At 38.7% G+C, this 25,798-nt stretch overlaps 3 protein-coding genes and 1 long non-coding RNA gene across 5 annotated transcripts in view; 2 read left to right on the top strand and 2 right to left on the bottom strand.

Annotated features, from left to right (window-relative positions):
* Window positions 1-12,295, bottom strand: part of tesk2 (testis associated actin remodelling kinase 2) — a gene marked incomplete at its 3' end in the record, with an annotated part of 29,559 nt that extends 17,264 nt beyond the window's left edge. The window contains exons 1-3 of one of the 2 annotated variants that reach the window (XM_079611861.1): window positions 12,236-12,295; window positions 5,966-6,259; window positions 969-1,090 (exon numbers count right to left, since the gene is read on the bottom strand). In XM_079611861.1, the coding sequence (XP_079467987.1) occupies window positions 969-1,090; window positions 5,966-6,187 (344 nt within the window). In that variant the 5' untranslated portion in view covers window positions 6,188-6,259; window positions 12,236-12,295. Of the gene's footprint in view, window positions 1-968; window positions 1,091-5,965; window positions 6,260-11,708 lie in introns of both variants that reach the window. The other variant, XM_079611860.1, reaches the window with a different exon arrangement.
* A 496-nt stretch (window positions 12,296-12,791) lies between these two features.
* On the top strand, window positions 12,792-19,321 carry tmx3a (thioredoxin related transmembrane protein 3a). Its single transcript, XM_079611864.1, has 16 exons — window positions 12,792-13,589; window positions 13,739-13,793; window positions 14,143-14,182; window positions 14,301-14,424; window positions 15,161-15,206; window positions 15,304-15,384; window positions 15,517-15,616; window positions 15,872-15,949; window positions 16,052-16,118; window positions 17,488-17,586; window positions 17,854-17,911; window positions 17,994-18,047; window positions 18,149-18,205; window positions 18,371-18,500; window positions 18,609-18,677; window positions 18,857-19,321. The coding sequence occupies exons 1-16, from the start codon at window positions 13,568-13,570 to the stop codon at window positions 19,079-19,081; spliced, it is 1,305 nt and encodes a 434-aa protein (XP_079467990.1). The 5' UTR covers window positions 12,792-13,567; the 3' UTR covers window positions 19,082-19,321.
* LOC306998090 lies at window positions 15,629-17,481 on the bottom strand. Its single transcript, XR_013797512.1, has 3 exons — window positions 17,117-17,481; window positions 16,826-16,886; window positions 15,629-16,636 (listed from the first exon to the last, which is right to left on the bottom strand). It is a non-coding gene; the product is annotated as an uncharacterized lncRNA (long non-coding RNA).
* Window positions 19,322-19,584: 263 nt separating the features above from the next.
* dsela (dermatan sulfate epimerase like a) lies at window positions 19,585-25,528 on the top strand. Its single transcript, XM_079614069.1, has one exon. It carries the CDS (start codon window positions 20,425-20,427, stop codon window positions 23,998-24,000), a length of 3,576 nt encoding a protein of 1,191 aa, XP_079470195.1. The 5' UTR covers window positions 19,585-20,424; the 3' UTR covers window positions 24,001-25,528.
* The last annotated feature ends 270 nt before the right edge of the window (window positions 25,529-25,798 follow it).

Here is a 25,798-nt window from a genome sequence, read left to right as displayed (position 1 = left end):
ACTTTGTTTCCCAGCCCTATTTGTTTGAACCGCGAGAGGCGTTACTCACCTAAGCTAACGCTACTCCTTCATCGTGCGTCATACGTCGGGTCAGAGGTCACTCTTCCGGGCGAACTAGACTCGTGTACGGCCGTTACTAGAAGCCAGTGATTATGGTTTATAAAAATGCATATTTGACAATATGTGACATTGTTTACAAACCGTTTCATTGACGTCTTTCTGCGGTTGAAACACGATTGATTACATGAGACATGATTCTAATTTTGGCAAGTTGCACTGTATCTTTTTCATATTTATTTCGTGTTGTAACTGGTATTAAAGCTGAGGAGATGATCAGTTCATGTGCGCTCCACGCTGACGCTTCTCTTGAACTGAGGTGCTACAACGATTTGTCACGCTACATTAAACAGTGCCAAAACGGTTTATTTTTCGTAATAAAATGGAGAGAATTGGAAATCTGAGACTTTGTTTCCTATCAAAATTAACAAAGCTTATTGTGATTTATTGGATTTGAAGCAATGTTCCATTCATTTATCATCTGAAAACATGGTAGACTAATTGGTTCGTATAAATCGTTGATATCAGTTCATAAAAATGAGAATCAATTAAAAATCGAGAAATCTATTTTTTACCCAGCCCTACCAAGTATGGTGGCCCATTTTCACAAATCTGTGCTCTGCATTTCACCCATCCAAGCGCACACACACAGCAGTGTGTACTGAACACAAACACCCGGAGTGGGTAGCCATTTTTGCTGCGGTGCCCAGGGAGCGATTGGGGGTTAGGTGTCTTGCTCAAGAGCACCTCAGTTGTGGATAATGAGAGTGGAAGAGAGTGCTGTTCATTCACTCCCCCCACAATACATTTCCTGCCTGCCGGTACTGATACTCGAACCCGCGGCCTGTGTGGGTAAAACCCACCGTGAAAATGGTGTTAAAATGAAAGCAAAGTATGTTGTGTGAAAGCACCTGAGTATGTTGGGGTGGGAGAGTCGGTTCATGAGCTGAACTTCTCGCAGCATGTTGGCACGATTACTGCTTAGCTTGTTCATCTTTAGGGCCATTACCTGGTCTGAAGCTTTGTGACGCACCTAAAACAAACAAAGAAAATGAGAAATGTTCAACTAAGCCATACCAACAAAATGAAATGAGGAAGTAAGTTCTTATATGCTCTGAATGTTCATCTTAAAGGAATATAAAGAATGCAAAGAATTTTGTTCAGTGCATCTCGGCCCATTGCTTCTCACTGGCTACTATGATTACGGGCATTGGAGAAAGTAATAACCCACAACATTAGACCAACAATACCACTCAGATGGGAAGTGGCATACATTACCATAGAAAATCATTGTTAAAATCATTGTCTTTATTACACAACCAATATTCTAGCATGAGGTGAATAATGGAATAGAGAAACACTGACTGCATGAATGACTATTGGCCATGTATGGTTGGGGTTTCTCAATATTTATAAATGTGCTTCTGCGTTTTCCTAGTTTCCTTTTTGGGCTTTCATCTCACTGACCAATAAAAAGACAAATATCAACCACAGGATATCCTCATTAGAGCAAAAAGTTTTTTTTTTATATATGTCTGTAAAAACCTTTACTTCCTCAAACTGCATGCAGTGCTGGAAAGACAAAACACAGCTGAAGGATTACTCAAAATTCAGTACTAGGGAACCAAAACATTGAATTCTGTGTTCACTTCGGTGTATGTTGTTCACATAGCAACATGTTATGAGCATGTCCTTTTACTTTAAATGCATGGTGCTGACTGCACAGCAGTCTGTAACCAATCGCACTTCTGGGATAAGCGGCCTAGGAAGAGCCCGTTTCGTGTGGCCACCTACAGTGAGAGCCGCCTGTCAGACATGGATCCAGATGCCTTCTCTGCGGCACCCAAACTCTCAATCTGTTCTGCTAATATCAAGTCACAGCTTGCTGCCTATCATGCAACAAATCCAGTGTCCTAGGAACATTTTTCGGTTCCTCAAACGTAGATGGATTAGCAAATTGAGCAATATGATTATTTAGGGATTCTCCATAGCGCTGTGAGGTTTTAGGATGTTTTTTTGAGTTTATCACATGGATACACATTGAAACTCATGTTCAAATAAACTGAAAAAAGCTATTCTTGTATTAGCTTTCCAGACAGGTTCTTGCAGACCCCCATCACAGCTGGTAGTTGGCTCAGCGCATTACCCCTGTCTGTGGCACATGCAGACACCCCCTGCCTGCCATCCTAAAGTCATTTGCTGTGCTTTAAATCTCAGCCACCTGTGTGGGGAAGGGAGGGAATATTCTTAATGGATATATACACAACAAAAGAAAACTCTGACCAGTAATGTCCAGACCTGCAAACTCAGAAGAGGTGAAAAGGGAGACATGTTTACAAACGATATTGTTGTTGTCTGAGAGCATCCTCCCACAGGATAATTTTTTGCTGTGATTTTAACATGCAAATGAAGCATCCAGGTTCACTCTGACAAGAAAATAAAGGGAAGACACAACATTTGCATAAAGTAAAAAAAACATTTAAAAAAAAACATTTATTGACACTGCATTGAAATTTCACAATTGGAATTGACTTTGATTCACAAGCTTGAAATTTGATTTACTTCAATTCAATATTGATTAATTTGGGGCCTATCAGGTAAAGTACATAGTTAATTTCCTCAAAGAAAAAAATATATCTCAACTGGTGGCCATCAAAAAGCGCATTATTCAAAGACATTGAAAAACATGTCAAATACAATGAATATGCAATGTAGTGAATATATTTAACAAAATGCCCCTTTCCAAATTAATTTTTCTAGCTGACTTACGAGTTTTTGAACATTTAGCCTAATTGCTTTTCTGAGGTACGCCTTTGTGCCTTGTGACGTCTTTCCGTGGTTGAAATACTGATTGAGAGATTACATGTGACATGATTCAGATTTCGGAAAATTGTACTGTATCTTTCAACATACCTTCTGATGTTTATTCATGTGTATGTCGTGTTGTAACTACCGGTAGTTAAGCGGAAGAAATGATCGGTTCACGTGCAATCTGTCCTGACACTCATTATTTTCCATTTCAAAATTTAATATGATAAGGTAATATAACAAACTGTTTTTTTTGCTTTTTTTATTTTGGATTTATTCTGAGTACTGGGCTCACAGTTCACATGTGTTAGGTACTTTGTATTGTGTGTGGATGACCGTGTTCATCCGCCACCACCGAAGCCCCAGGATAAACCCTGCTTTCACTGCTATGACAGAAGAATTGATCTTAGTAATGGGCATCACGATGATGCACTCTTCTCTCAGGGCTTTTCACAGTGAATATAAACCCTCAGAGCCTACCATACCACTGATTCTCAGCATCAAGGGTAGTATTCAATTTAATGTAGGTCTTATAAACCAAACAATTATACATTACAAACTCTAATCAACACCCAGATGCTTTTTGTAAACACCAAAAACAAAACAATGACAATTATCTGACATGACAATGTTCACTCTCACGATACTTGCCAATACGTGACCAGTCAGCAATCAGAAGTTAAGAAGAGGCAAACTTTAGGCAATGTTACTTTATAAAAAATAAAAATAAAAAGCCCAACAGTATTTAAATAGACTTAAAGTAGATAGTCTTACCACACTGAAAGCTAGTCAGAAACCGGAATCATTCCCAACGTTTGACCGCTATGTTTCATCTTCAACGTCACTGCAGGGATCAGTCATCGCTTGATCAGCCCTATACTCTTCATTATTTGCATTGAGTATTCTGTCATCATTACTAAGCTAACAGCATTCAATTTTACATGCCAAAAGCTGACATTACAACCTGGATGACTGATCAGCTGAATCACAAGATTAACCTTTATCCTTCTTTAGGGCCTCTTGTCTTCCACTTCATCTATGTGTATCTTTGAGAAAGGCTACACAACTTTCACCTCCTAATGTGTAAAAACTATTATCAAACACCTGAAAAAAAAAAATCATCTAATAGAACGATTTCATGTTCACTTACGACTAATTAAGCATGTCAGAATATTCACAGGAAGAAAGAAAAGTTGCACTTTCTTCGTCAACAGAAAAAGTTGAACCTGCCACAGGCGCAGATGACAAAAGTTTTACTCAGCTGTTATTGAGTCAGTATTGTGCACTTCTATAACTATCTGGTTTGGGTCAGCAGGCAAATCAGACATAAGAAGACTGTAACAGGCTGTTAGGACAGCTGAAAAGTTCATTGATCTGCAGCTGCCCAACCTTCAGGAGTTGTACATCTTCAGAGCGAAGAAACGTGCAGGTAACATCATCAGAGACCCCTCTCACCCAGGCAACAACCTGTACTTCTCCCCTCAGGCAGATCTCTGTGCACTAGAACATCCAGGCACATCCAAGCAGTGATTACGGGCCCAAGCCGGTGGCACCGCCAACCCGGTGCCTTTAGTTGCACTAAAGGTGCACTAAAGGCACCAAGGTGGCGGTGGCACCGGCTTGGGCCCTCCATCGCTGCTTGCAGCTATATTTATTTATATATATATATATATATATATATATATATATATAAAAACCGCCACCCCGGTGCCTTTAGGGTTCCTGTGCACAACGGGCAATAACGTAACTCCGCTTTGACTGTCGAGAAGAAGTCTGCTTTAGAGCTTGCATCAGTGTGGGTTCTGCAAAAGTGCGCATCGAGGGAACATATCAACCACAAAGTATGCGTGAGCACCCTTCTGAAACCTAAAATGAAAAATTAGACACCCTACAGTCTCATGGACTTAACGGACACATGAAATCAGCAGCCATTGTAAGTACACAACACCGAAAATTCCTATGAAGTGTGGTATATATATTCATTGAAATTACTGTACTTTAAAACACTTGTTTAAAAGAAAAAACATGTATACATTGTATAAAACACTAGATGGCTTTCGATGGCTAGTCTTTCTGCCCCCCTCTACACTAGATGGCTAGTCTTTCTGCCCCCCTCCCCACACACACAGACAGGGGGGACTGTCTGTGTGTGTGTTCTCAAAAACATCAAAAAAGAATATTAAAGTTTGATGCGTTGCCATGGCAACAGTATTTAAGATATCAATAATCCTTTCACAGGTCTACATCTGCCGTGGGTTTACATTATACAGATGAAGTTTGAAGCAAATCGGGTAAAAATAAGAGGGTGATTTCAAAGCATTTTGAAAGTGACACTTCCTGCTGCCAGTTGGTGGCGCTATAACGTTGACTCACAATAGTCACATCCATGTGATCGGCCTCTTACAACGAACACACTGCTGAAGTTTCATCAAGATCAGTTAATGTATGAGGATGTTATAACACACTTCCTGTTTCCAATATTCGCCATAAATTCGTTTTCTCGCCATGGCCAAACCGTTCGAGATATCAAAAATCCCCTGGCAATTTATCATCCTCAATGTCTTGACTTCATGCACACCGAGTTGTGTGGTGTTTGGATGAATTGTCTAGGAGGAGTAATTAAAATGCCAGAACATGCGTTTTTAAACTACCCTAAATAGCCAACTTCCTGTTGGGCTGGCGTAAAAAGTAAAAGCACGAAGGATATATGAACCGATGAGATCTATATGTATACTGATTTTCATATTATTCCATGCAAGCCTGCCACGCCCGGGTACCAGCTTCAGCCCGGCCCTAATGGCCGCGGGTTCTGACCCGTGTGCAAAGTTTCAAGAGTTTTTGAGCACGTTAAGAGACCCAAAAGTGCCCGAATAGTCGTAAGAAAAATAATAATAATAATAATCCGAAAGAAAACAATAGGGCCTTCGCCCTTTCAGGGCTTGGGCCCTAATAAAATAAAATTAAGAGTGTTTGCGCACACTAGGCAAATAAAGCTAATTCTGATTGTGATTCAGAACTCAACTCTGCAGGCGGACTTTGGTAAGGGCAAGTGACTAAGAACTGAAATCAAAATTACTTAGTCATTAGACAACCATCTCACCTTGTAGACCTCTGAGAAAAACCCAGAGCCAATCCACTCGCAGATGAAGTCATCGAGTCGGGTCAGGCAAGAAAAGGCACTGATGAGGGCCCGGTAAGAAGAGGGACACACCCTGTCCAGTGGTGCCAGACCGGTTTCTGCTCCTCCTCCACAATCCAGGTCATCTAGCCGATCTGGCCGTGTGGGAAACCCAGCAATGGAGTTCCGTTTGCTCCGCTCCATTGCTGCTGGCGCAAAAATGTATCTGGTAGATTATCAATCACCGGTTCACATTTTTGGTGGTCCTTTCCAGACCTACAGAGGAATAAACAGAGAAGTAAATATTGTTAATAACAGTACGCCGGCTATGTCCCATTATATTATCCATTCTTATCACAACTGAATATGTTTTGTTTACTCTTATAGAAGCAATCTGTAGTGAAAGAAAACCAAAAACCCAACATGAGCAGTAGATTGAAGAGTAGATTATGAAAAAGCTTGATCTTGATCTGCATTACAAAAATATTATATTTCTATTTGAAAGACACAATGAAACAGAAGGTTGTCTTCCGTACATTGAAGTAAAACAGATTATTGAAAATGTAGGATGGAAACTTGGTTCATTGCATCAGTTGTTGATTGAATGGGGGCAGATCTGAATGTTAATTTTCAGAAGATTGTAAGTAAATTACAGTTTTTAAGTGGACTAAAAGATTGGATAATAATTACCTAACAAAGAGAAATCAGTAATTTCCCTGTAAGATCGAGTTAGGACATTTTGATTATTTGGGTTGTGTCCGTTGCTGGAGCGGCTGAGAAGGGTCCGCTGTCATTATACAGTACGAGAGCATCCCCTATAGGCGAAATAAAAACTATCACCGACGCCTCGTGGAGTTTGTTTTGACACGAAAGGCTGCGCTGCACAGAGTGGGACACCAGATGTGGATTTAAAAGGGACAATGAAACAGTACTACACTATGGTACATGTTTTCATATCATTATAAAGTAGGCTAAGTAATGTGTTGACTAGATGCTACATTAGTGGAGAACAGCAGTATATTTGCCATTTAAACTGAGAGGATGCTAACATTATTAGTACCTCAAGCAGTTAAAACTATGTAACAAAAACAAACGGAAGTCTGACCCAAATGTTTAATGTCACCATCAATGTCACCAAAAAGTTGTTACCATCTATTTGTAAGTAGCCGGTTTGCAAACAAACTTGAAATTGCATACCGCCACCTACCGGACGACACCTAAAATAATGCAAAATAAAGGACCGGGCTTAGGACAGCCGATAACAATCAGTTTAAGCTTAAAAAGAAAGCTTAATCAGCCCCCATTCCGACCCTTGAGGGACATCCCTATCAGCTAAATACTAAGAACTTTTTTGCACAATTATTTAAGATAATTGGAATACACATGGAAAATACCATCGGGGTAGTAAACACACCTGGTGAGCAATAAAGTAATAACTTTGCATCTTCTTCCAAATTGAAGCATGCACAGCAGAGTAAGCAGAACCCCAGCACAGATAAAGTGCTGAGTGGCTTACATTTTAAATTCCTTACACTATCCAAACAAACAATGTCCAGTCACTGGCTGCCTGGCATGAAAATTAATCACCTAGACTAAATTCTCTGTAAAAAAAAAAAACACAGAATCAAACCATTCACACTCATTTCCCCTCATTCATCACAAAAAAAAGAAAAGCAAAATGCATATAAAACAGAGGACGGATATGTGATAAATTGTCCCTGCAACATTCCAGTTATATGCTTGGGAATGAAATAGGGAAATAAATAAATAACATAAAACTCTGCCCGGATCTAAACACTGGCTTCCCACTCTCACAGTCGAGTGCCACACCCCAGTAAAAAGCCACTTTAAAATGACCAAAACATTTACGCAGGCCCTAGGCCGCTTAACAGCTGGCTCTACTTGCTACATTGTGATAAATCAACTCAGTCCATTTCTGTAGATTCCTCCTGTGATTTTCAAATGTATGTTCCATAAACATTCACTCAATTGTGTGATTTACTGTAGAAACAACCAAAACTACAGTGTGTTCAGAGTTGGAGTATGGGAGTAGGACTGGACCACTAAAGACAAGCCCTAAAACAGCTGTTTTGATCATGATTCCAGTGGCAACTTTCCACAGAGCTCATTTCAAACTTGACCTTCAGTTGGGAAAGCCTTAAAGGGCATATTGCAGGTTAGAGTACCCAGTGCGCCAATGTATAGAACAATAATGTAGGAACTAGATTTAAATATAAACATATACTTATAAAACGCTATTTAGGCTTCTGGAGTCATTTTTGTGAGAAAATTTTACTTCCGCATTTGAAAACCGCCAAACCGGAAGTGACGTAGCATGGGGGAGAGCGGTCAAAGTAAACAATAGGAAAGCAATGGATCGCAATGACAGATCGGACGCTGTGGAAATTGTAGCCTAAATGTTTACTCGTATGACGGACCTCAGCCATATAATTATGTGCCTGATATGAAGCCAAGAGAGTAGACAGGTCAGGATTAGACAAAACAACGGTCAGAGGAGACACATTGAGCTGTGGTGTGAGGAGAACAGGACAGGAGTCGGGTCTCGATGAGAGAACAGTGTTAGCTTATAGATGTATTCACGTTAGCCGACTATATGTATAACACTATGCTCAGATCACAATATTGTAATTATTTGTCAGGCAATAGCAAAGCTAGTATTTAGACCCTTACCTGCACGTGTGTGTCAGCCATTAGGAGACAGTTTCCAGAGAAAGAGGGACATTATAAAGGTTTTGAATGGCCCCACTTGGTGATAATGAATAAAAAAATAATCACAATCACAACTTTCTTACTGTATAAAAACTTTATGTAGAAACAGCCAACACAAACATTAAAATTCGGAGTACAGATTGAAAATGAACATAATTATATAATAATAATAATAAGTGTCGGCTGCAGACTTGCAAGACATTACAAGTTTATGGAGTATACGTTAATGAATTAAATTAAGACAAGGCACATTTTGTAAAACAAATGTACAATAAGTGATCTCTGACGGATCCGTGAGCGTCATGTTTCCCACCGGTGGCCGACCCACATGCTGACGGCGGACCGGGCGACCAGATGAAGGAGCCGGGACAGTGTGCATATCGCCGTAACCAGGGATGTAGTGGAGGCTAAACGCACGTAAACGCCGTTTGGGCACCTCCAAAAATTCTGAAATAGCGTTTATCCACCTCCAAAGTGCGTTTATCCACCTCTAAACTGCGTTTATCCACCTCTAAATAGCATATAGTTCCTAAGCCATTTTAAATTAAGCAGGCTATGTCGTTTTAGTTTCATATTGTTCATTATTAGTTTCATTTGTTAAACCTAAGACGAAGTCTTTCATATTGCGCTGCATTACTGTCAGTAGCCGCGCGGGTTAAACCATAATAATACAGGACTAGCCTAAGATTATCACAAATAAACACAAGATTTTGACGCATATCCAAGCGTTTGTGGAGTGGAGTGTGAGCGCGCACTGCATGGCACGGACGCGCGGGAGCGAACACTTATCAACAGTGAAACAATTTAAAATACTCTATCATTTCTGGTCATACAGAAAATAATAATACATTATTCGCAACTACTTTTATTTGTGTAAACTCGCAATAACAAGAAACGTTGTGCTTTTGTCAAATAAAATAAAACAATCAGGCGCGCTTTCATGATCTCCGTGAACTGGAGCGCGAGAACTGAAACTAAATATAGCCTATGTAGGCTAAAGCTTGAAATGTCCACTTCAAAACGAACAAATTCGAATCGAAAGCTAATACCTTCTGATTATGTAATCCGTATGAAAGGTGCATTTCTCTCTAAAAGCGCACCCGCTTAACAGCGGAGATGGAGATGTTTTTAACCGACACTGATTTAGAAAACAATAGTTTATTAATAAACAATTAAAATGCCTCGTTATTTTTTCAGACACATTTATTATCATTAGGCTAGCCTATAAATCACCTTTCTGTAGGCTGTGGTTCCAGAGACATCGGCTCTTCTCATTCACCTTACCGGGTGACCACGTCGTGGTTCACCAGAATTTATAGTTTACCCACCTCTTTTTTTACCACTACACCTCTGGCCGTAACGTTAACTCATCATATCGCCGGGATTATAATCATGCAGTCTATAGTGAACGCTAAAAGCAGACGCAGAAGCGAAGTCCCGTCTCTTACCCTGCACAAAACGCACACAAACACGGAAGATAGCACCGTCCTTTATCTTGTTCGGAAACCTGTGGACTCGATGTCCTGACAGGCCATAATTCACAGTCATTTATCACGATAATTATTAATTGAAATACAATAACCACCGAAAACACACTGAATCACGACCGCTTCAACATAATACCAGCCTATTCTGCACTGAGCGAACGCAGAGCCCGGCAAACGACTCCCCGTTGTGACGTAATATGACGCGATGGTGAAAAAAAAGCGCTTTTTCAACACGGTCGAGGAAACTGTCACGTTTTCTACTAAATTTGTGCCCTTATGTCTGGCAAAACAATTTTTAATCATGCATTTACTCTTCATATGGTATTTTCACACAAGGTTATATATTAATTCTGAAAAAAAAAAACCCTGCAATATGCCCTTTAAGGGAAGCAAACACTCAAATAATGTTCAACCTACTGCATGATTTGACCTATATACCAATCTCTTATTTCCAAAAATAACCCTCCCAGCCTGGAAATAAGCATGGCACAGGGTCAAAAAGTATGCACGGCTAGGCTACTACAAAGGGGGTTCCACCAAAACAACAACAATGAGAGTAAGCCAACTAAACATTGCACAACAAGACCTCAATTTGATCTAGCGCTACTCTAGTATCTGACTCATGATCTCTAGCAGCCAAGATGACACAAATTCCAAAAGAGGTTGTAATGCCTTCACAATCTACAGGTTCCAGGTATTTTAAATGACATGATTAGACAGAGCGACCTCGCTGATGGTGTGAATAACAGCATGTCTGACATTCCACAGATTAGAAATAAGAAATGAGAAGGACTTGATCATCTTGTACAGACATTTTTCAGCTCATACCACACATTTTGTGCATGCATTTGACATACTTTACAGTGGGGAAACATCAAGGAGGTGTTAATTCATGAATCATCTTAACACCTGAAAATCTGCTCAAGATGTTGCTAAGAAGTGCTTAGACGTAAATAGGCCTATTAACGAGCATACTTAAGACACTTTACAGGTCTAAACATAATTCACTTCACATGGTCAATATATACAATTACAATAACGATTTATCAACAATTGAACGATTTTGTTGAATTATTACAAACCATCCCCCATCAAAATAAACAAGAACAGATACGTTAAGGCAACTATGGCAACGTTTCCTAGCAATCAGGGTGAATTTGCAAACTGCTTTACACACTAAATGCGCGTGGGTAGTTAATGTTACTAGGGAAGCAAAAGAAAGCGGACGCGAAAACAACTCGGAAGTGCAAGTGTTGCAATCCGAGATCGCATAATTGATGCTGAGGTGCTGACCGAAAATGAACTCGGTTTCTGCAAAACAATAAGCGTCAGAATACCGCTGAGAGTAGTGATCAGGTGCAACTGCATTGCTGTCATTAAAATGTTAGTCATTATGTGGACACCAGAGCTCTTTTTAATTGTTTACTGATACACGCGCGTGGGTATCACGTTCAACGTACTTTAAAACCAAGAGGAAAGATGGTAGTACACAAAGTGAATTGTCTTACCTGGTCATCAGGCTAGAAAGTGAAGCAAAGATATTCTGGCGGTCGAAAGGCCTCACTTAGTCCCATTGCATTTTGCAATAACAAACAAGGGCCATACACTACAATCCATTAACATGCAGATATAAATGCCTGTTTTGACCAAGCGCCGGCTAGGCTATATTTGAACTGCAAAACGAATTAACGTTAAACAACACAAGCTCCGTGTGAACGTAATAAAGTAATACACTTTCCTACAGAAACGCAATTTTTTAACGTGCACAAGTAGATAACTGCGTATGTTTCGTCGTTCTGTCCACAAACATGAAGCGGTCAAGAGAAAAATAAATAAAGCGCGAGCTCTTTCTAGGGAGTCCTTCTTTCAATATCCTGTCAGGCTCTTCAAAACGGTTTCTATATTCCTAACTAATTTAGCAAGCAGTAAATCGCCAAAGACGTAATTCCACTTAGGGTGAGTTAAAATACAATGAAGTATATTCAAGAGACAGCCACTTCCATAACAGTTGCCTCTCCCCACGGACTAAACTTACGTTTTCATTTGATGGAGATGGACGTCAACGTCGGCCATAGAGATACAAGAGACTTTAAACGGTATTATTTTGAACCAATCACTGGGGAGGCAGATACCACTGTGGGCGGGTATTTCGATTGATTGACTCGTTTTTCCGCGAATCAAAATGTTTACTCAAGGTACAGTTGTCCAATGATAGGCTTGATTCTATGGCATAATAAAACACATACAAAAGTAGATTCACATTAGTAATGGTTATTAGGCCGTATTCTTAACAGCTCTGTGTGTGTTTTAAAATGCATTCCATTGTATTATGGGATCGAAAACAATTGTAAGAACAATAAACAATTGTGGAAAAATGCATTGACAACATTTTAAGTATTTCTTCCGTCAAAAAATACTAACCCACTCTGGGTAAATTGTTATGTAGGCCTATATAGGATTAATGTAATAATGCCCACTTATATTTTAGCACAGCTGTGCCTTCCAATAAAACACGAAGCAGCTGTATTTCAAATGGACTATGGCGCCATCTTTTGGCAGAGAAAAGAGAACATTCTTCAAGGTAAAACGATATGATTCATGCAGCCTAATAGAGTTGTCAATTGTATAATAATAATAATAATAAACCCCTTTATATAAAGTGTTCTAATATTTACATAAAGTAGTTGATACAGTGCACAGGCCTGTTTTTAAAAAGACCATGCATAGCCTAAATCTGCAATTAATTTCTTAGTTACACTGTTGACCCCAGACCACTTAAGAACCTGTCCCTAACATCTAATATTACACTTATTACACTTCAATAGCAGCAAAGTCTTTTGACACAAAACCCCCCACAATCATTAATTTATTAGGCTAAATAGGCTACCAGACACCTTATATAAAGTGGGACCAAAATGACAACAACAATAAGAAGCCTACTATTGGGTGAGTTTATCTGAATATAGGTCTATTCAATTGCCATCGAGTGATATCAAAAACGTAGTTTTTTTTTTTTTACAGTTTTAAAGATTTAACAGCAGAACACGTTGTTAATATAGGTCTAATTTAGACTGATATCGTGTTTCCGTGTGTTTGTTGTACGCTGGAAAATACAAGACGAAAATCTAATTCAAACTAATTAGAGTTGCGCGATAAAACCTTCCACTTGTCCAAATTCAATTTGTGGCCTAAATCTGTACGTTCCTATCCTATCCTACCCCTCGGGGCAATGGGGTTAATCTAGTCAGTCGGTCAAGAGCTTATTACTACCAGTCTGATGATTATGTCACCAACCCAACACCGACTCTGCAGTCTGTAACATTAAAGGACATTGCGCGGTTAATGACAAGATACAAGGATAGCAAGAATGAGAAACTTAATACTTACAGGTAGGCTACTGTATACGCCATTGGACTAATTGGACACCATGTTCGCCAACATAGAACTGCAAAATGCTAATATTATTAACACTACTGATTGACACGTATTGCCTATCTGTATGTCACTGCATTTTTTTTTTTGTGTGTGTGTGTGATAGTGCTTCTTTCGGTCATTGCTGTGGTGTCAGGATACGTGGAGGAACTCGATGACAAGTAGGCTATAAGTGCTTCACATTGTAAAGCAACTGATTGTGGTTTAGTAAGGTGTTGTCAATGCAGTGGTTATGTTTGTTGCATGCATGCAACGTAGCCAACTACTGAGATCTTGAGAAATATGCCACAATGATTTTGCGTAATAATAGACAGTATGTTATTTTATCTGTGACTATCTATCTAGCTATCCTATTTGTAATTATAATATACAGACAGACAGACAGACAGACAGATAGACAGACAGACAGATAGATAGATAATATACATACATACATGCATACATACAAACAGACACAGACAGATAGATTTGAATGTTTGATTGAATGTATTAAACAATTCACATTTACAGGTTTAAGGAATACCGGCAGGATGAACTCTGGCTGGTGGAGGTGAGGGTGTATACAGTGCAGTCTAATTTTTGCCATTGTATGTTGTGTGTTTTGCAAATTTCTAACATGCCCAACTGTGTGATATCATGAAGGTTTTATTTATAAATTTTTATTGCAGTTTTATGCTCCATGGTGCGCATACTGTCACACATTTGAGCCAATATGGTATGAAGTCGGTGCAGAGCTGAAGAGTCTGGGCTCTCCTGTTAATGTCGGCAAGATGGATACCACAGAGCACTCAAGTGGGTTCCATTCATGTGTGTATATTGGAAAGCTTTGGTTACACTGAATGCTAAAATTATTTTTAAGATTACCAAGAACTGCCTTTATGCCATACCCCTCTTAGGATCCTTAGATGAAAGCTTGTGCTGAAGCTTGGTTTGAGATGACAGTAATGGTAATGCCACACCAGGCCATTGCTTAGCAACCAATTAGTATGCTACTTAAACGGCAGGATAGGCTTACCTGCTGTTTAATGGGATTAGTTAAGCAGGCCTCGTGCGTTCATGAGACTCAGTTCGTTGAACTGTATACATAGTCTGTATTGAGTCTGTATCTTGTTAACCAGATGGCCATATGGCATAAGTTGCATTTCAGCAATCCTTTTAGTTTCTTGGAATTAGGTTGTTCAGTGTCTGCCTTTTGCTGTCATTTTCTTCCGACTTAATAATCTTCTTATTATTAAGTTAACGCAAGCTTTCTAGCTAAATAAAATGTAGCACATGTCTTTTGTTTTACCCCCCGCCATTGGTAAACCCTGTTATTAATTAGATTATTGTTTAAAAAAATCCAAGCAAATTAACAATGATTAATCGTGATCTATAATGATATAGCTATTAACTAATGACAATCTTCTAAGTATGAGTAGTACTACCATTATTATCTCTATTCTGAAATGCTTCTCCACTGATGTATAAGTACAAAATAATAATAATTATTGCAAATAAAACACGAAAGCTTTATCTCTTGTGTCTTTAGGCATTGCTTCAGAGTTTAATATTCGTGGATATCCAACCATAAAACTGTGAGTAAATGCCTACTTGTTATCATATATTAATTATTTATAAATTATTGTTCATGCTGCATTTGACTCTTTTTATTTGTTTTGTTCTCTTAAAAAGATTTAAAGGAGATCTGTCTTTTGACTACAATGGACCAAGAACAAAGGATGCTATTATTGAATTCACCAATAGAGTTTCAGGGTAATTCTAGAGTAAATCTCACCATAATGAATTGTATTGTGTCTTTCGTGTTCTGCACTGACCTTAGTCTTATGTCAGTGCTAGTTGTAATTCTTTTCATGCAATCCCCTTGTCCTTTTTTATTTAATCTAGTCCTGTGGTGAGACCACTCTCTAGTGTTCAGTTGTTCCAGCATGTTATGAGTCGTCATGATCTAATCTACGTTTACATTGGAGGAGAGTCACTTCTTAAGGTAAACATTATGTAAAATGAATGTCTGTCATTATGTACAATGAATGAGTCAATTACGTTGGAATAGGAATGAAATGCAAATAATGACCAGTCGAGCATGAATTCACAACTACTGCTACTATTAGATTGTATTTTATTATTGTTTTATAAATAAACTGTGAATATATTTATTGGCAAGTCATGCAATGTCATTCAGGAATGGATCATATTCGACAGCTAGTGAAATATAATTCAATGTTTGTTTGTTTTTTAACAGAAGGAATACTATAAAGCTGCAACGGAGTATATAGTCCACACTTATTTTTTCTCTGCATCTGAGGAAATCCTTCCAAAGGTAAAAGTTTCACTTTTCAGAGAAAATCCCTCTGTAAAAAAATCAGATTTTTTTCAACTTAGAAAATAAACCAAATCGATCCATTATTGATTGTCTCCATAGGCAGTCACTCTGCAGGATGTTCCCGTTGTTGCTGTGTTCAAAGATGGCACGTACTACCTCTACAATGGTAAGATGCACTACTTGCAGAGCATCACTTTACTAAGAGAATATCTGAAACTAACAGGATCTGTAAGCAGCGAAATCTCATAGTCTCTCAGCGTCTGAGTTCAAGGCTGTTTCCTCTCATCGCCTCTCGAAGGGTGCCGTTCCACTGGGGCAGAGAGGGGAGGTGGTAGTGAAATGCCAGGGCATCGAGGCAGAGTGTCACTAGGAAAGGGCACCAATAATGGGAATTAGGCAGGCGTGAAGAACGATGCAGCACCCTCAAAACAAACACTAGCCCATGGCAGCCGTTTATCCTCAGGGTGTTGATCTGCTGGACTTCCCCGTTGTTGAAGAAGGTCTTTTGGAGCCAGAAGTTTAGCAGGAAAGGATCAGCACACCGAACCTGGACCCAGAACGCGGCACTGTCAGACGAGTCCTCCACGATATGAATAGTTAACACATCCATGGAGCAAGGTTAAAGACAAGGTGTAGAATGTGGATTCTGCAGCAGATATTATGCATTAACATCTCCTTGATTACCTAAAAAGAAATACAGATTTGGTCAGAATTTTATTTTTAAATTAATGCTAAAAGTTTATTTATTTATTTTCAATTGAGCATACAGGATCAAATTACAGCCCACACTTGTCTTATCACTGCTATAAAAAAAAACTCCTGATAACCATGCAATTGTTTCAACTTGGAAGCCAGTCCTTATGAATCGCTTACCTGACATTATTTACATTATTAAATGGCCTCTTTTCATAACATAGTTCAGATGGTATTCCTTCTAATAAAAACAGAAGCATAAACAAACAATAAAGGTATTATACAATAAATATTACAGGTCACAGCACACCAATATATCTGATATGAAAGCACATTTACATTTTCTTTATTGCTGGAATTCAGGTTACTTTATTAACATAAAATTGTTTTGTTATAAGTACTTACCACAGGTTCTTGCACGTATATAAGAAACAAGTGAAAATATTTGTAAATATTGCAATGGTTTCTTACCATTATATTCCAAATTATGAGAATACAGAGACAGTGAAGTGTTCCTCTCCTCTGTCAAGTGGCTTATTCGGAACATTTCGTCTGAGCTATCATTCAATACACACCCTTTAAGTCAACAACTTGACTGTGTTCATGTAACGTATTTTGCATAATTTAATGCACAGTTAGTGACAGAAACACTTTGATAATAAAATGAAAGATGATTTGTTTATGATTAAACATTTTTGAGTGTTTAACTTTGCATATTGTTTGCACAGGCTTGATGGTGACCTTTCATAAGTGTAGGGCTACATTTAATACATGAACACATTAAATGTAGGGCCTACATGAAGAAATAAAAAGTTTCATCTCTCGTTTGATCATTTCTGTAGAATTTATTGATGGTGATCTGTCTTCCTGGATAAATCGAGAACGTTTTCCCTCTTACTTCCAAATCGATAGCTTCAGTCTGTACCAAATGGGAGAACAAAGTAAGTCTGTCTTTCTATATGAACATATAGTATTTATTTTATTTGTCTTATTTTCTAATAACCTATTCAAGTTTAAAAACTGCATTGTCATAAATTACTAACATTTCTATGTTTATGCCACTAGTGATAAAACAAAACTGCTAGACATTTTGCCAAGAGACAATATTTATGTGTGAAAACTATGCTTTGACAGATTGTGATTATGTGAACTTGCCATGCATACATCATTTGTTGTGTCGCTGTTCATTTCTCACACTTTCCTCAAAGGTAAACTTGTGGCATTGGCAGTAGTAGATGAGAAAAATCCATCTGAAGAAAGCATTCGGTAAGTAACATTAGAAAATGTGCACTGAAGACATCAAAACCATGACAATAGCCAGTTTTCCCCCACCATTATTTCTCTTTAGTTACAAAACTCTGATGGAAAGGCTGTCGACTGAATACAGAGATCATTATAAAAGGTAGGTAGCACATTTATATGAACTATAAAAACAGAACCTGACATCTGAGTTTATTAAATTATTTGTTAACAAAGGCCTTTTTTCTTTTCCTCTTCTCCTAGTGATTACCAGTTTGGTTTTATGGATGGTAATGAATATATCAACGGTTTAATTATGGGGTGAGTTGAATTGGACGCAGATTTCAGCAGGTGCAAAGTGCAAGAACTGTATTTAAAGCCACTGACATAGATGAATACAAAATTCTACATATAATATATTACAGAGAAGTCCATTCTGTGCTCATATATTTTTGTATAATCACCACTAATGTTTCTTCTTCTCAGAGAAGTTGCGATCCCCTCCATAATTGTGCTGAATATGACCATTGATGGATACTGTCTACCAGAAAGTAAGATTGAGACCATTGAGGATTTACTTCGCTTTCTCAACAGCGTTCTGGATGGCAGCACTTCGGTATGAGGCGTGAAGGTGTTTTCTTCTCCATCTTTTCTGTCAAATTACTTCCTTCTTGCGAAATACAATGGGCCTTTTCTAATAAAATTCCATTTTTACCTTAACCAGCTTCTCGGAGGAAATGGGTTTTTGCAGGGCACTAAGAGGATTTTCTTTAAAGCGAAGTCTACCGTGGTGGTAAGTCTGACAACACTTATTATTTTAGCAGAAGGATAGATTTACGCTTATTACATTTTTCCCCAAATATTTACTAAACCCAAGCACACGACTGATCACATCCTCATCAAATATTTACTTGAGGCTAATATTTTGGTTACTGTTGTCCCAGTAACTAATACACATTTCCTCGATCTCAGTCAATGTTCCAGACAGCTCCGATCTTCTCCTGTTTTGTGTGTGGACTGCCTCTGGGCATAGTTGTAATGGTTATCTGGGCTACATGTACTGCTGTACCAGCATATGAGGAAAAACCTGAGGAAGGAGCTACAGCCAGTCCTGCTTTGGATGCACAAGGGAAGAAGGCAAACGAATTGCAGTCTGGCAGCGCAGAAAAAACCTCTGAAGCAAAGAAAGAGGATTAGCATGGACTGTTTATTTAGGATCATGTTAATCTGTAACATCATACCCATTTTTATAAATTGTTTTCCCAGTCTGCTCTGCATTGTTGATATTGTGGTTGGTTTCTTTATCAAATAAAGTTCAAATAACTTAATCAACTTAATTTATTTTATTAAGCTTATCCCATCATGTGAAACAAGTCTATAAATATTTAAAATCAAATGAATAAAGCACATAGGCTATATGGCCATATATGCATGCTGTAAAGTTGTGTTCAAATTCACTTGAACATTCTACTGTACTATTTTGGAGGTCCCTGGGTATTTTTTTCTTTACTTTTTGTTAAAAGGCAAAGTATGAAAGAGTTCTCAACCCATTAGGCTATGACCTGGGTCTGCTTTAAAAGTCAAACTATATTCTGACTTGTGGCTAAATTACATGAAATAATTCATAACTAAAACTATACTTTATATTAGTATACCATTTGATTTATCAGTTATAAATCAAACGACATGATTACCGGAAATATAGTTTAATAAAACCACACAATGTGATATTACGACGCCATCTATCGACCATATTAAAAAATGTTAATGCCGAAAGTGATAGTTGTAGCCTACTAAATAGTTTGGAAGATGGAAAAAGCGACTGGCCTTATAACACTGAGACAGTTCTGTCCTGGAATAATTTAATGGAGGAAACTTAACTCTCAAACCTAAAAAGTGACACTGAAAATGGCTTGAAAGCATATGGATTCTTCAAATATGTCTGCTTCAAATCAAATGAGAAAACATCACCACGTCCAACGTCCCAGCAAGCGGTAAATTTCCTTCACCTCAAAGTGGATTAATGGATTATCTCGCTTCTCGTGTCACAGGATGAGTAAAAGGCGTTAACAGTGACTTTGCATGGTGTGAACAGTTACCGCAGAACGAACGCTGCAACTTTCTCTGGAAACAGCGGATCAAACTTGACGGATTCTGAAAACGGAAGTTTATTTGACACATCTCTGCATATTTATAGATATTTTCCGTTATGGCACTTAGCACGGATGTAGTTGTAAATATCGAGAGATGATATTGACATTATCCAGTTGAATAATACAACAGCTTACAAATAAATGCGGAAGATTTTTTTTTTTTTTTTTTTTTGCGTGGGTTTATGAAGCTTAGACGGACAGTTAAAAGCATGTTTTCACTACGAAATCTGAACGTTTCCTACTCGCTACATAAATACTAGACACTTTGGTTTTTGACTGAAAGGGAATATCTGCAGCTCTACATGTGAATTAAGTTGGAGTACAAATTTTGGGCACTTTGGAGGAGGAGCTTTCAAAAAGAAAAGCACCACATCTGTTTCTTGTATCATGGTCATGGAGAACATGCAGAGGTCTGCGGTTCTGCTCTGTGTTTTGGCTGTGGGACTTGCTTTCTGTGGTATTTCGTATGCCTCAGACAGATATGTGTCTTTGAATGAACACCAAACAGACAATACCACCTTGTCAGCACACCTTCACCCCAAGCTTTACTTTGATCAGACAGAGGTGCGTTTCATGAAACAGAGGGCCACCACCACGCATAGACACATATTCAAAGTGATTCAAAATGCTGTTTCTGTTATGTTATCCAATGGAGCTGCTTACCAGCCTCCGGTGAACCACGAGGATTTCGGCAAGAAATGGAATGAGATTTATGGCAACAATTTGCCACCTCTTGCGCTGTACTGTCTGCTTCAACCTGAGGATGCCGCCGCCTCTCAGTTTTTGATTGAGTACATGGACAGAATGGTGGAGTATCCAGATTGGATGGTGTCCAGTGCACCAAATGATGAGGTTCCGATTGCCCACTCCCTCACTGGTTTTGCCACAGCGTATGATTTCATTTACACCTTTCTTGACACCCGGAGAAGATCGCGATATCTCAAGAAAATACGATCCGTTACCGAGGAGCTTTTTGAGCTCTCCAAGCACAGAGGATGGGGAAAACAGTTTCTACAGAACCACCAGACAACTAATATACTAGCCATTCTCATTGGCGCTCTTGTGGCAGGGGAACATAATGACCCAGAGACCATGATATGGAAGCAAATATCAGTGAACTACATGGAAAAGACCATGTTCCTTCTCAGCCACATTGTTGATGGCTCTCTCGATGAGGGTGTTGCATATGGTAGCTACACAGCAAAATCCATCACTCAGTATGTTTACTTAGCGTTGCGTCATTTTCAGATAGACAACACACAGAACAACTGGCTCAGAGCTCACTTCATGTTTTACTTCGCTACTCTGCTTCCTGGATTTCAACGAACGGTTGGCATTGCAGACTCCAATTACAACTGGTTCTATGGGCCTGAAAGCCAGCTTGTATTTCTGGATGCATACGTGCTCCGAAATGGCTCGGGAAACTGGCTGGCAGAGCAGATTAGGAAACATCGTCCTAAAGATGGGCCGATGATGCAATCAGCAGCCCAACGCTGGGCTACTTTGCATACAGAGTACATATGGTATGACTCTGAGTTAAATTCATCACCTCCGCCTGACTTTAACAAAGCAACCATGCACGTTTTCTCCAACTGGGGTGTAGTGACGTATGGGGCAGGGTTACCTCAAGCTCAGGGTAATACCTTTGTGTCATTTAAATCTGGAAAATTAGGAGGGCGAGCGGTGTACGATATTGTCCATGCCCAACCTTATTCTTGGGTAGAAGGCTGGACGAACTTCAACCCAGGGCATGAGCACCCTGATCAAAACTCCTTCACTTTTGCACCAAATGGACAGATGTTTGTCTCTGAAGCCTTGTATGGTCCTAAATACAGCTATCTTAACAATGTGCTGGTATTTTCCCCCTCACCCACCAGCCAGTGTAATCAGCCTTGGGAAGGACAGTTGGGGGAATGTTCAAAGTGGCTACGATGGGGAGAAAAGGAAGTTGGGGAAACCGCCGGGGAGGTCATCGCAGCTTCGTCGCATGAGGACATGTTGTTTGTGAGTGGAGAGTCAGTTTCAGCCTATTCATCCGCCATGAAGCTAAAGAGTGTGTATCGGGCACTTGTGCTTCTTAACTCTCAAACATTATTCGTGCTGGACCACATTGAGAAACACGAGCACTCCCCTCTCAGTTCCCTCAGTGCGTTTTTTCACAACCTAGACATTGATTTCAGATACGTTCCTCACAGATCGTTTGGAAAATACAATGGGGCTCTGATGGATGTGTGGGATGCACATTACAAAATGTTTTGGCTGGACATGCAAGGATCGAGCCCCGTTGCCAGGATACAAGAGGCAGAACAGGCTGCGGAATTTAAAAAGAGATGGACGCAGTTCTTAAACGTGACCTTTCCCATGGAGAACCCTGTCGCCAGAGTTGCTTACTTGATGTATGGCCCATACGTCAAGGTCTCAGACTGTAGATTCATAGACAAGAGTAAAAACGGAGTAAAGATTTCAGTAACTCTTAATGACACTGAGACTGTTGTGTCAGTTGTAACAAACTACAAAGACATTGAGGCTAGACACAGTTACTTGGGCTTTGCAGGCTTTGCTAAAACAGAAGACAATCAAAGAATAGTTCAGTTTGGCCAGGGAATTCGAACTTTGCCAAGTCAAGTCACAAAAGATTTTGCGTTTGACTTTGGATTGGCAGTAAACATCTCTGCGATACTGACTTTATGTTTTGCTTTAGCTTTCATAATAAAAAAGAGAAAATATGTGTCGTTCAAAATGCTAATTCATTGCACTCTGATATGTGTGCTGTTTTTGTGGGTGACTGAACTTTTGTCTGTTTTTTACGTCTGCGAACAGCTCTCGTGCAAAGCCAAATCAAAAGACAGCAGCATATATGATGGAACAGACTCTAGCGTCCCTGACCTCCTACCCGTCATCACCATCACATCTATGCCGGGCTCTGGCGCAGACATCCTTCAGCTCCTTTTTGATAACAGCTCTGACTTTGTATACCTCCGGATCCCTTCCACCTACCTGCGGTTCCCCGTGTCTCCTTTCGTCTCTCTGGTGGACGCTTGCGAGTGGTCTGGAGCAGATGCTCAAAATGGACGATTTCGAGTTATTCAGGGATGGTTCCACTCCATAGTCCACAATGTGAAAATGCACCTGCAGAACATTCAGTTGCACCAGAGCAATGACGAAACAGGGAGTAATGGCAAAGAGAAAGGACAAAGAAAGAGAAGAATGCTGCTGTCAGAGCAAACCAGGACAGGAAGCAAAAAGCGTTTGGACATCGGATACATACAAGAGCTCAGGCAGCACCTGGTAAAGTACCCAAATGCCCGGCCGGTGCTGAGCATGGGCAGTGGTGGCTGGTTCTTGAAGCTGCCGTATCTTCAAGAGGTCATAGGTCGCTCACTTCGCTCAGTTCATGTGGTCAGAGACCCACGTGCATGGATTTATCTAATGCTCTACAGCAGTAAGCCAAGCCTGTACTTACGTAAGAATATTAAAAGGCACATCGCCAACATTTTTAAGCAGAACATTGATGGTGTGGATCAGGGCTGTTCTACAGTGGACTCGCAGTTTCTTCCTTTAAAGAAGATCCTCTCCCAGCCAGATCCCAACCCTGTACAGCTGCTAGCTCAGCTATGGCTGGCTCACAATTCAGCAGGGCTCAAGGTGAGCGCAAGCCTCCCCACGCACACTTACCTTATAATCAAATTCGAGGACGTTGTATATTTTCCTGAAAAGACGGCGAGAACGATACATAACTTTATTGGAATACCTGTTGCACCAGCTGCATTAAACCAGCTGACATTTGCCACGTCCACAAATTTGTATAATCTGATATATGAAGGAGATATATCCCCTGCCAAAATTAACATGTGGAAGACGAATATGGCCATAGATGAGATTAAACTCATTGAGGATACATGTTGGCCTGTGATGGAGAAGCTAGGTTATAAAAGACATACAGTCAGTCATTCTTTTTTGTAAATGTTTTTGCCTTTTTCATATTGCACCAAAAGATCACTTTTGGGGAAGTATGTCAGTATATTTCCTCCAAATGTTGTATTTTTTGCAAACAGTTCATCATATGACCAATTGTTTTGTGCACTGATTTATTTATCCTGATATTTAAGCAATGTTTATATAGTTAAATCATACAGACAAAACTGAGTTTAGACTGTCTATATCTGCTAAAGAACAAAAAGTGATTGCTCAACACTTAAGATGAGCAACATATGCAAATCTTGGATCATAAACACATTTAGTTTGACTTGAAGACAAGATTATGGTATTTCCCACCAGATGGGCGGTGAACAGTATTTTTTTTTTCAGTTATGTTGTGAGACACATGCTATATGGCAAGCCATTTTAACTTTTATTAATTTCCAGGATATGAATTGTTGATATGTTAAAATGATAGTTATTGATATCAGGAATTAGATTTATACTATAACAATGGCAATTTTTGATATCAGAAATTACATTTCCACTAGTAACAATGCTAATTCTTGATATCCACAATTACATTTTCACTAGTTAAAATGCTAATTCTTGATATCAACAATTGAATTTCAACTAGTAAAAACTATAATCATTGATGTCTGTAGTTGTATTTTCACTAGTGAAATGTCACCATAGGCTGCCATTCAAAATCAATTGTTGATATCAAGAATTGATTTCTTACTAGTTGAAATTCCAATTTCACATATCAGAAATACAATTCTTACTAGTAAAAACCTTTATTTTTGATATAAAGAATTCAATTGTCACTAGTTGAAATGTCTATTCTTGATATCAACAATTGAATTGCAAGTAACAATGTTCATTTTTGATATCAAAAATAAAATTTTCACTAGTGACAATGTTAATTTCTGATACTTTCTGTTACTAGTAGAAAGCCATTTTAGATATCTAAAATAATATTGATATCAGAAATACATTTTCAGATGTTGCAATTCAATTGTTGATATCAAGAATAGACATTTCAACTAGTGACAATTGAATTATTGATATCAGGAATTCGCATTTTTAGTAGTAACAATGTAGTTATATGATATCAAAAATTATATTTCTACTAGTAATAAATAAATTATTGCTATCAATAATTGATTTTGAATGAATGCCTATGGTGACATTTCACTAGTGAAAATACAATTACAGATATCAATAATTATAGTTTTTACTAGTTGAAATTAAATTATTGATATCGATAATTAATATCCTGGAAATAAATAAAAGTTAAAATGGCTTGCCATAATGCTATTGTAATTATGCTATTTTGAGTGAACTGAATGCCATTTTCAGTCATTTTTCCACCAAGATACCTTATTTTTTGCATTTATAAGAGCCAGTTCATGTGTAGGTCTATTAGAAAAAAGGTGTTCACAGTGTGACTGTATAAATCACTTTATTGACATGTCACATCAATTGACATCAAATGTATTTTTTGGGGTACTGTCTGTATGCGAATATTTTTTCCCTGTTGTTTCTTTGCATCCCTATAAACTATATACCAAACACCAATAGCAAATCTGTCTTACTTTTCTGAAATTATATCGGTTGCTCATGATAAAATCATAAATGGAACATTTAACAACCCAAACAACCACAAAACATCATATTTCTCATCTTAATGGGGAAATATTTTAATGCAGTTTTAAGAGACTACTAACGCGAAATGTATTAAAAGCCACAATGCAAATGGATTTTCCATGGCACCACATGCATATGGAGTGTAATCATCACTGTGGGATAACTGAAATGGAGGAAAATAATAGCAATTCAT

The sequence above is a fragment of the Phoxinus phoxinus genome, assembly GCF_949152265.1.
Source record: "Phoxinus phoxinus genome assembly, chromosome: 5".
NCBI classification, from domain to species: domain Eukaryota; kingdom Metazoa; phylum Chordata; class Actinopteri; order Cypriniformes; family Leuciscidae; genus Phoxinus; species Phoxinus phoxinus.
This window is presented reverse-complemented; position numbering and strand designations above follow the sequence as displayed.

Bases quoted from the DNA above. Each gene is read 5' to 3' on its own strand.
- tmx3a (XM_079611864.1), top strand. From the start codon at position 13,568: ATGAGAAACTTAATACTTACAG. The intron at 14,183-14,300 runs GTGAGGGTGTAT...TTTTTATTGCAG, and splicing joins ATGAACTCTGGCTGGTGGAG to TTTTATGCTCCATGGTGCGC. The intron at 17,912-17,993 runs GTAAGTAACATT...ATTTCTCTTTAG, and splicing joins CCATCTGAAGAAAGCATTCG to TTACAAAACTCTGATGGAAA.
- dsela (XM_079614069.1), top strand. From the start codon at position 20,425: ATGGTCATGGAGAACATGCAGAGGTCTGCGGTTCTGCTCTGTGTTTTG.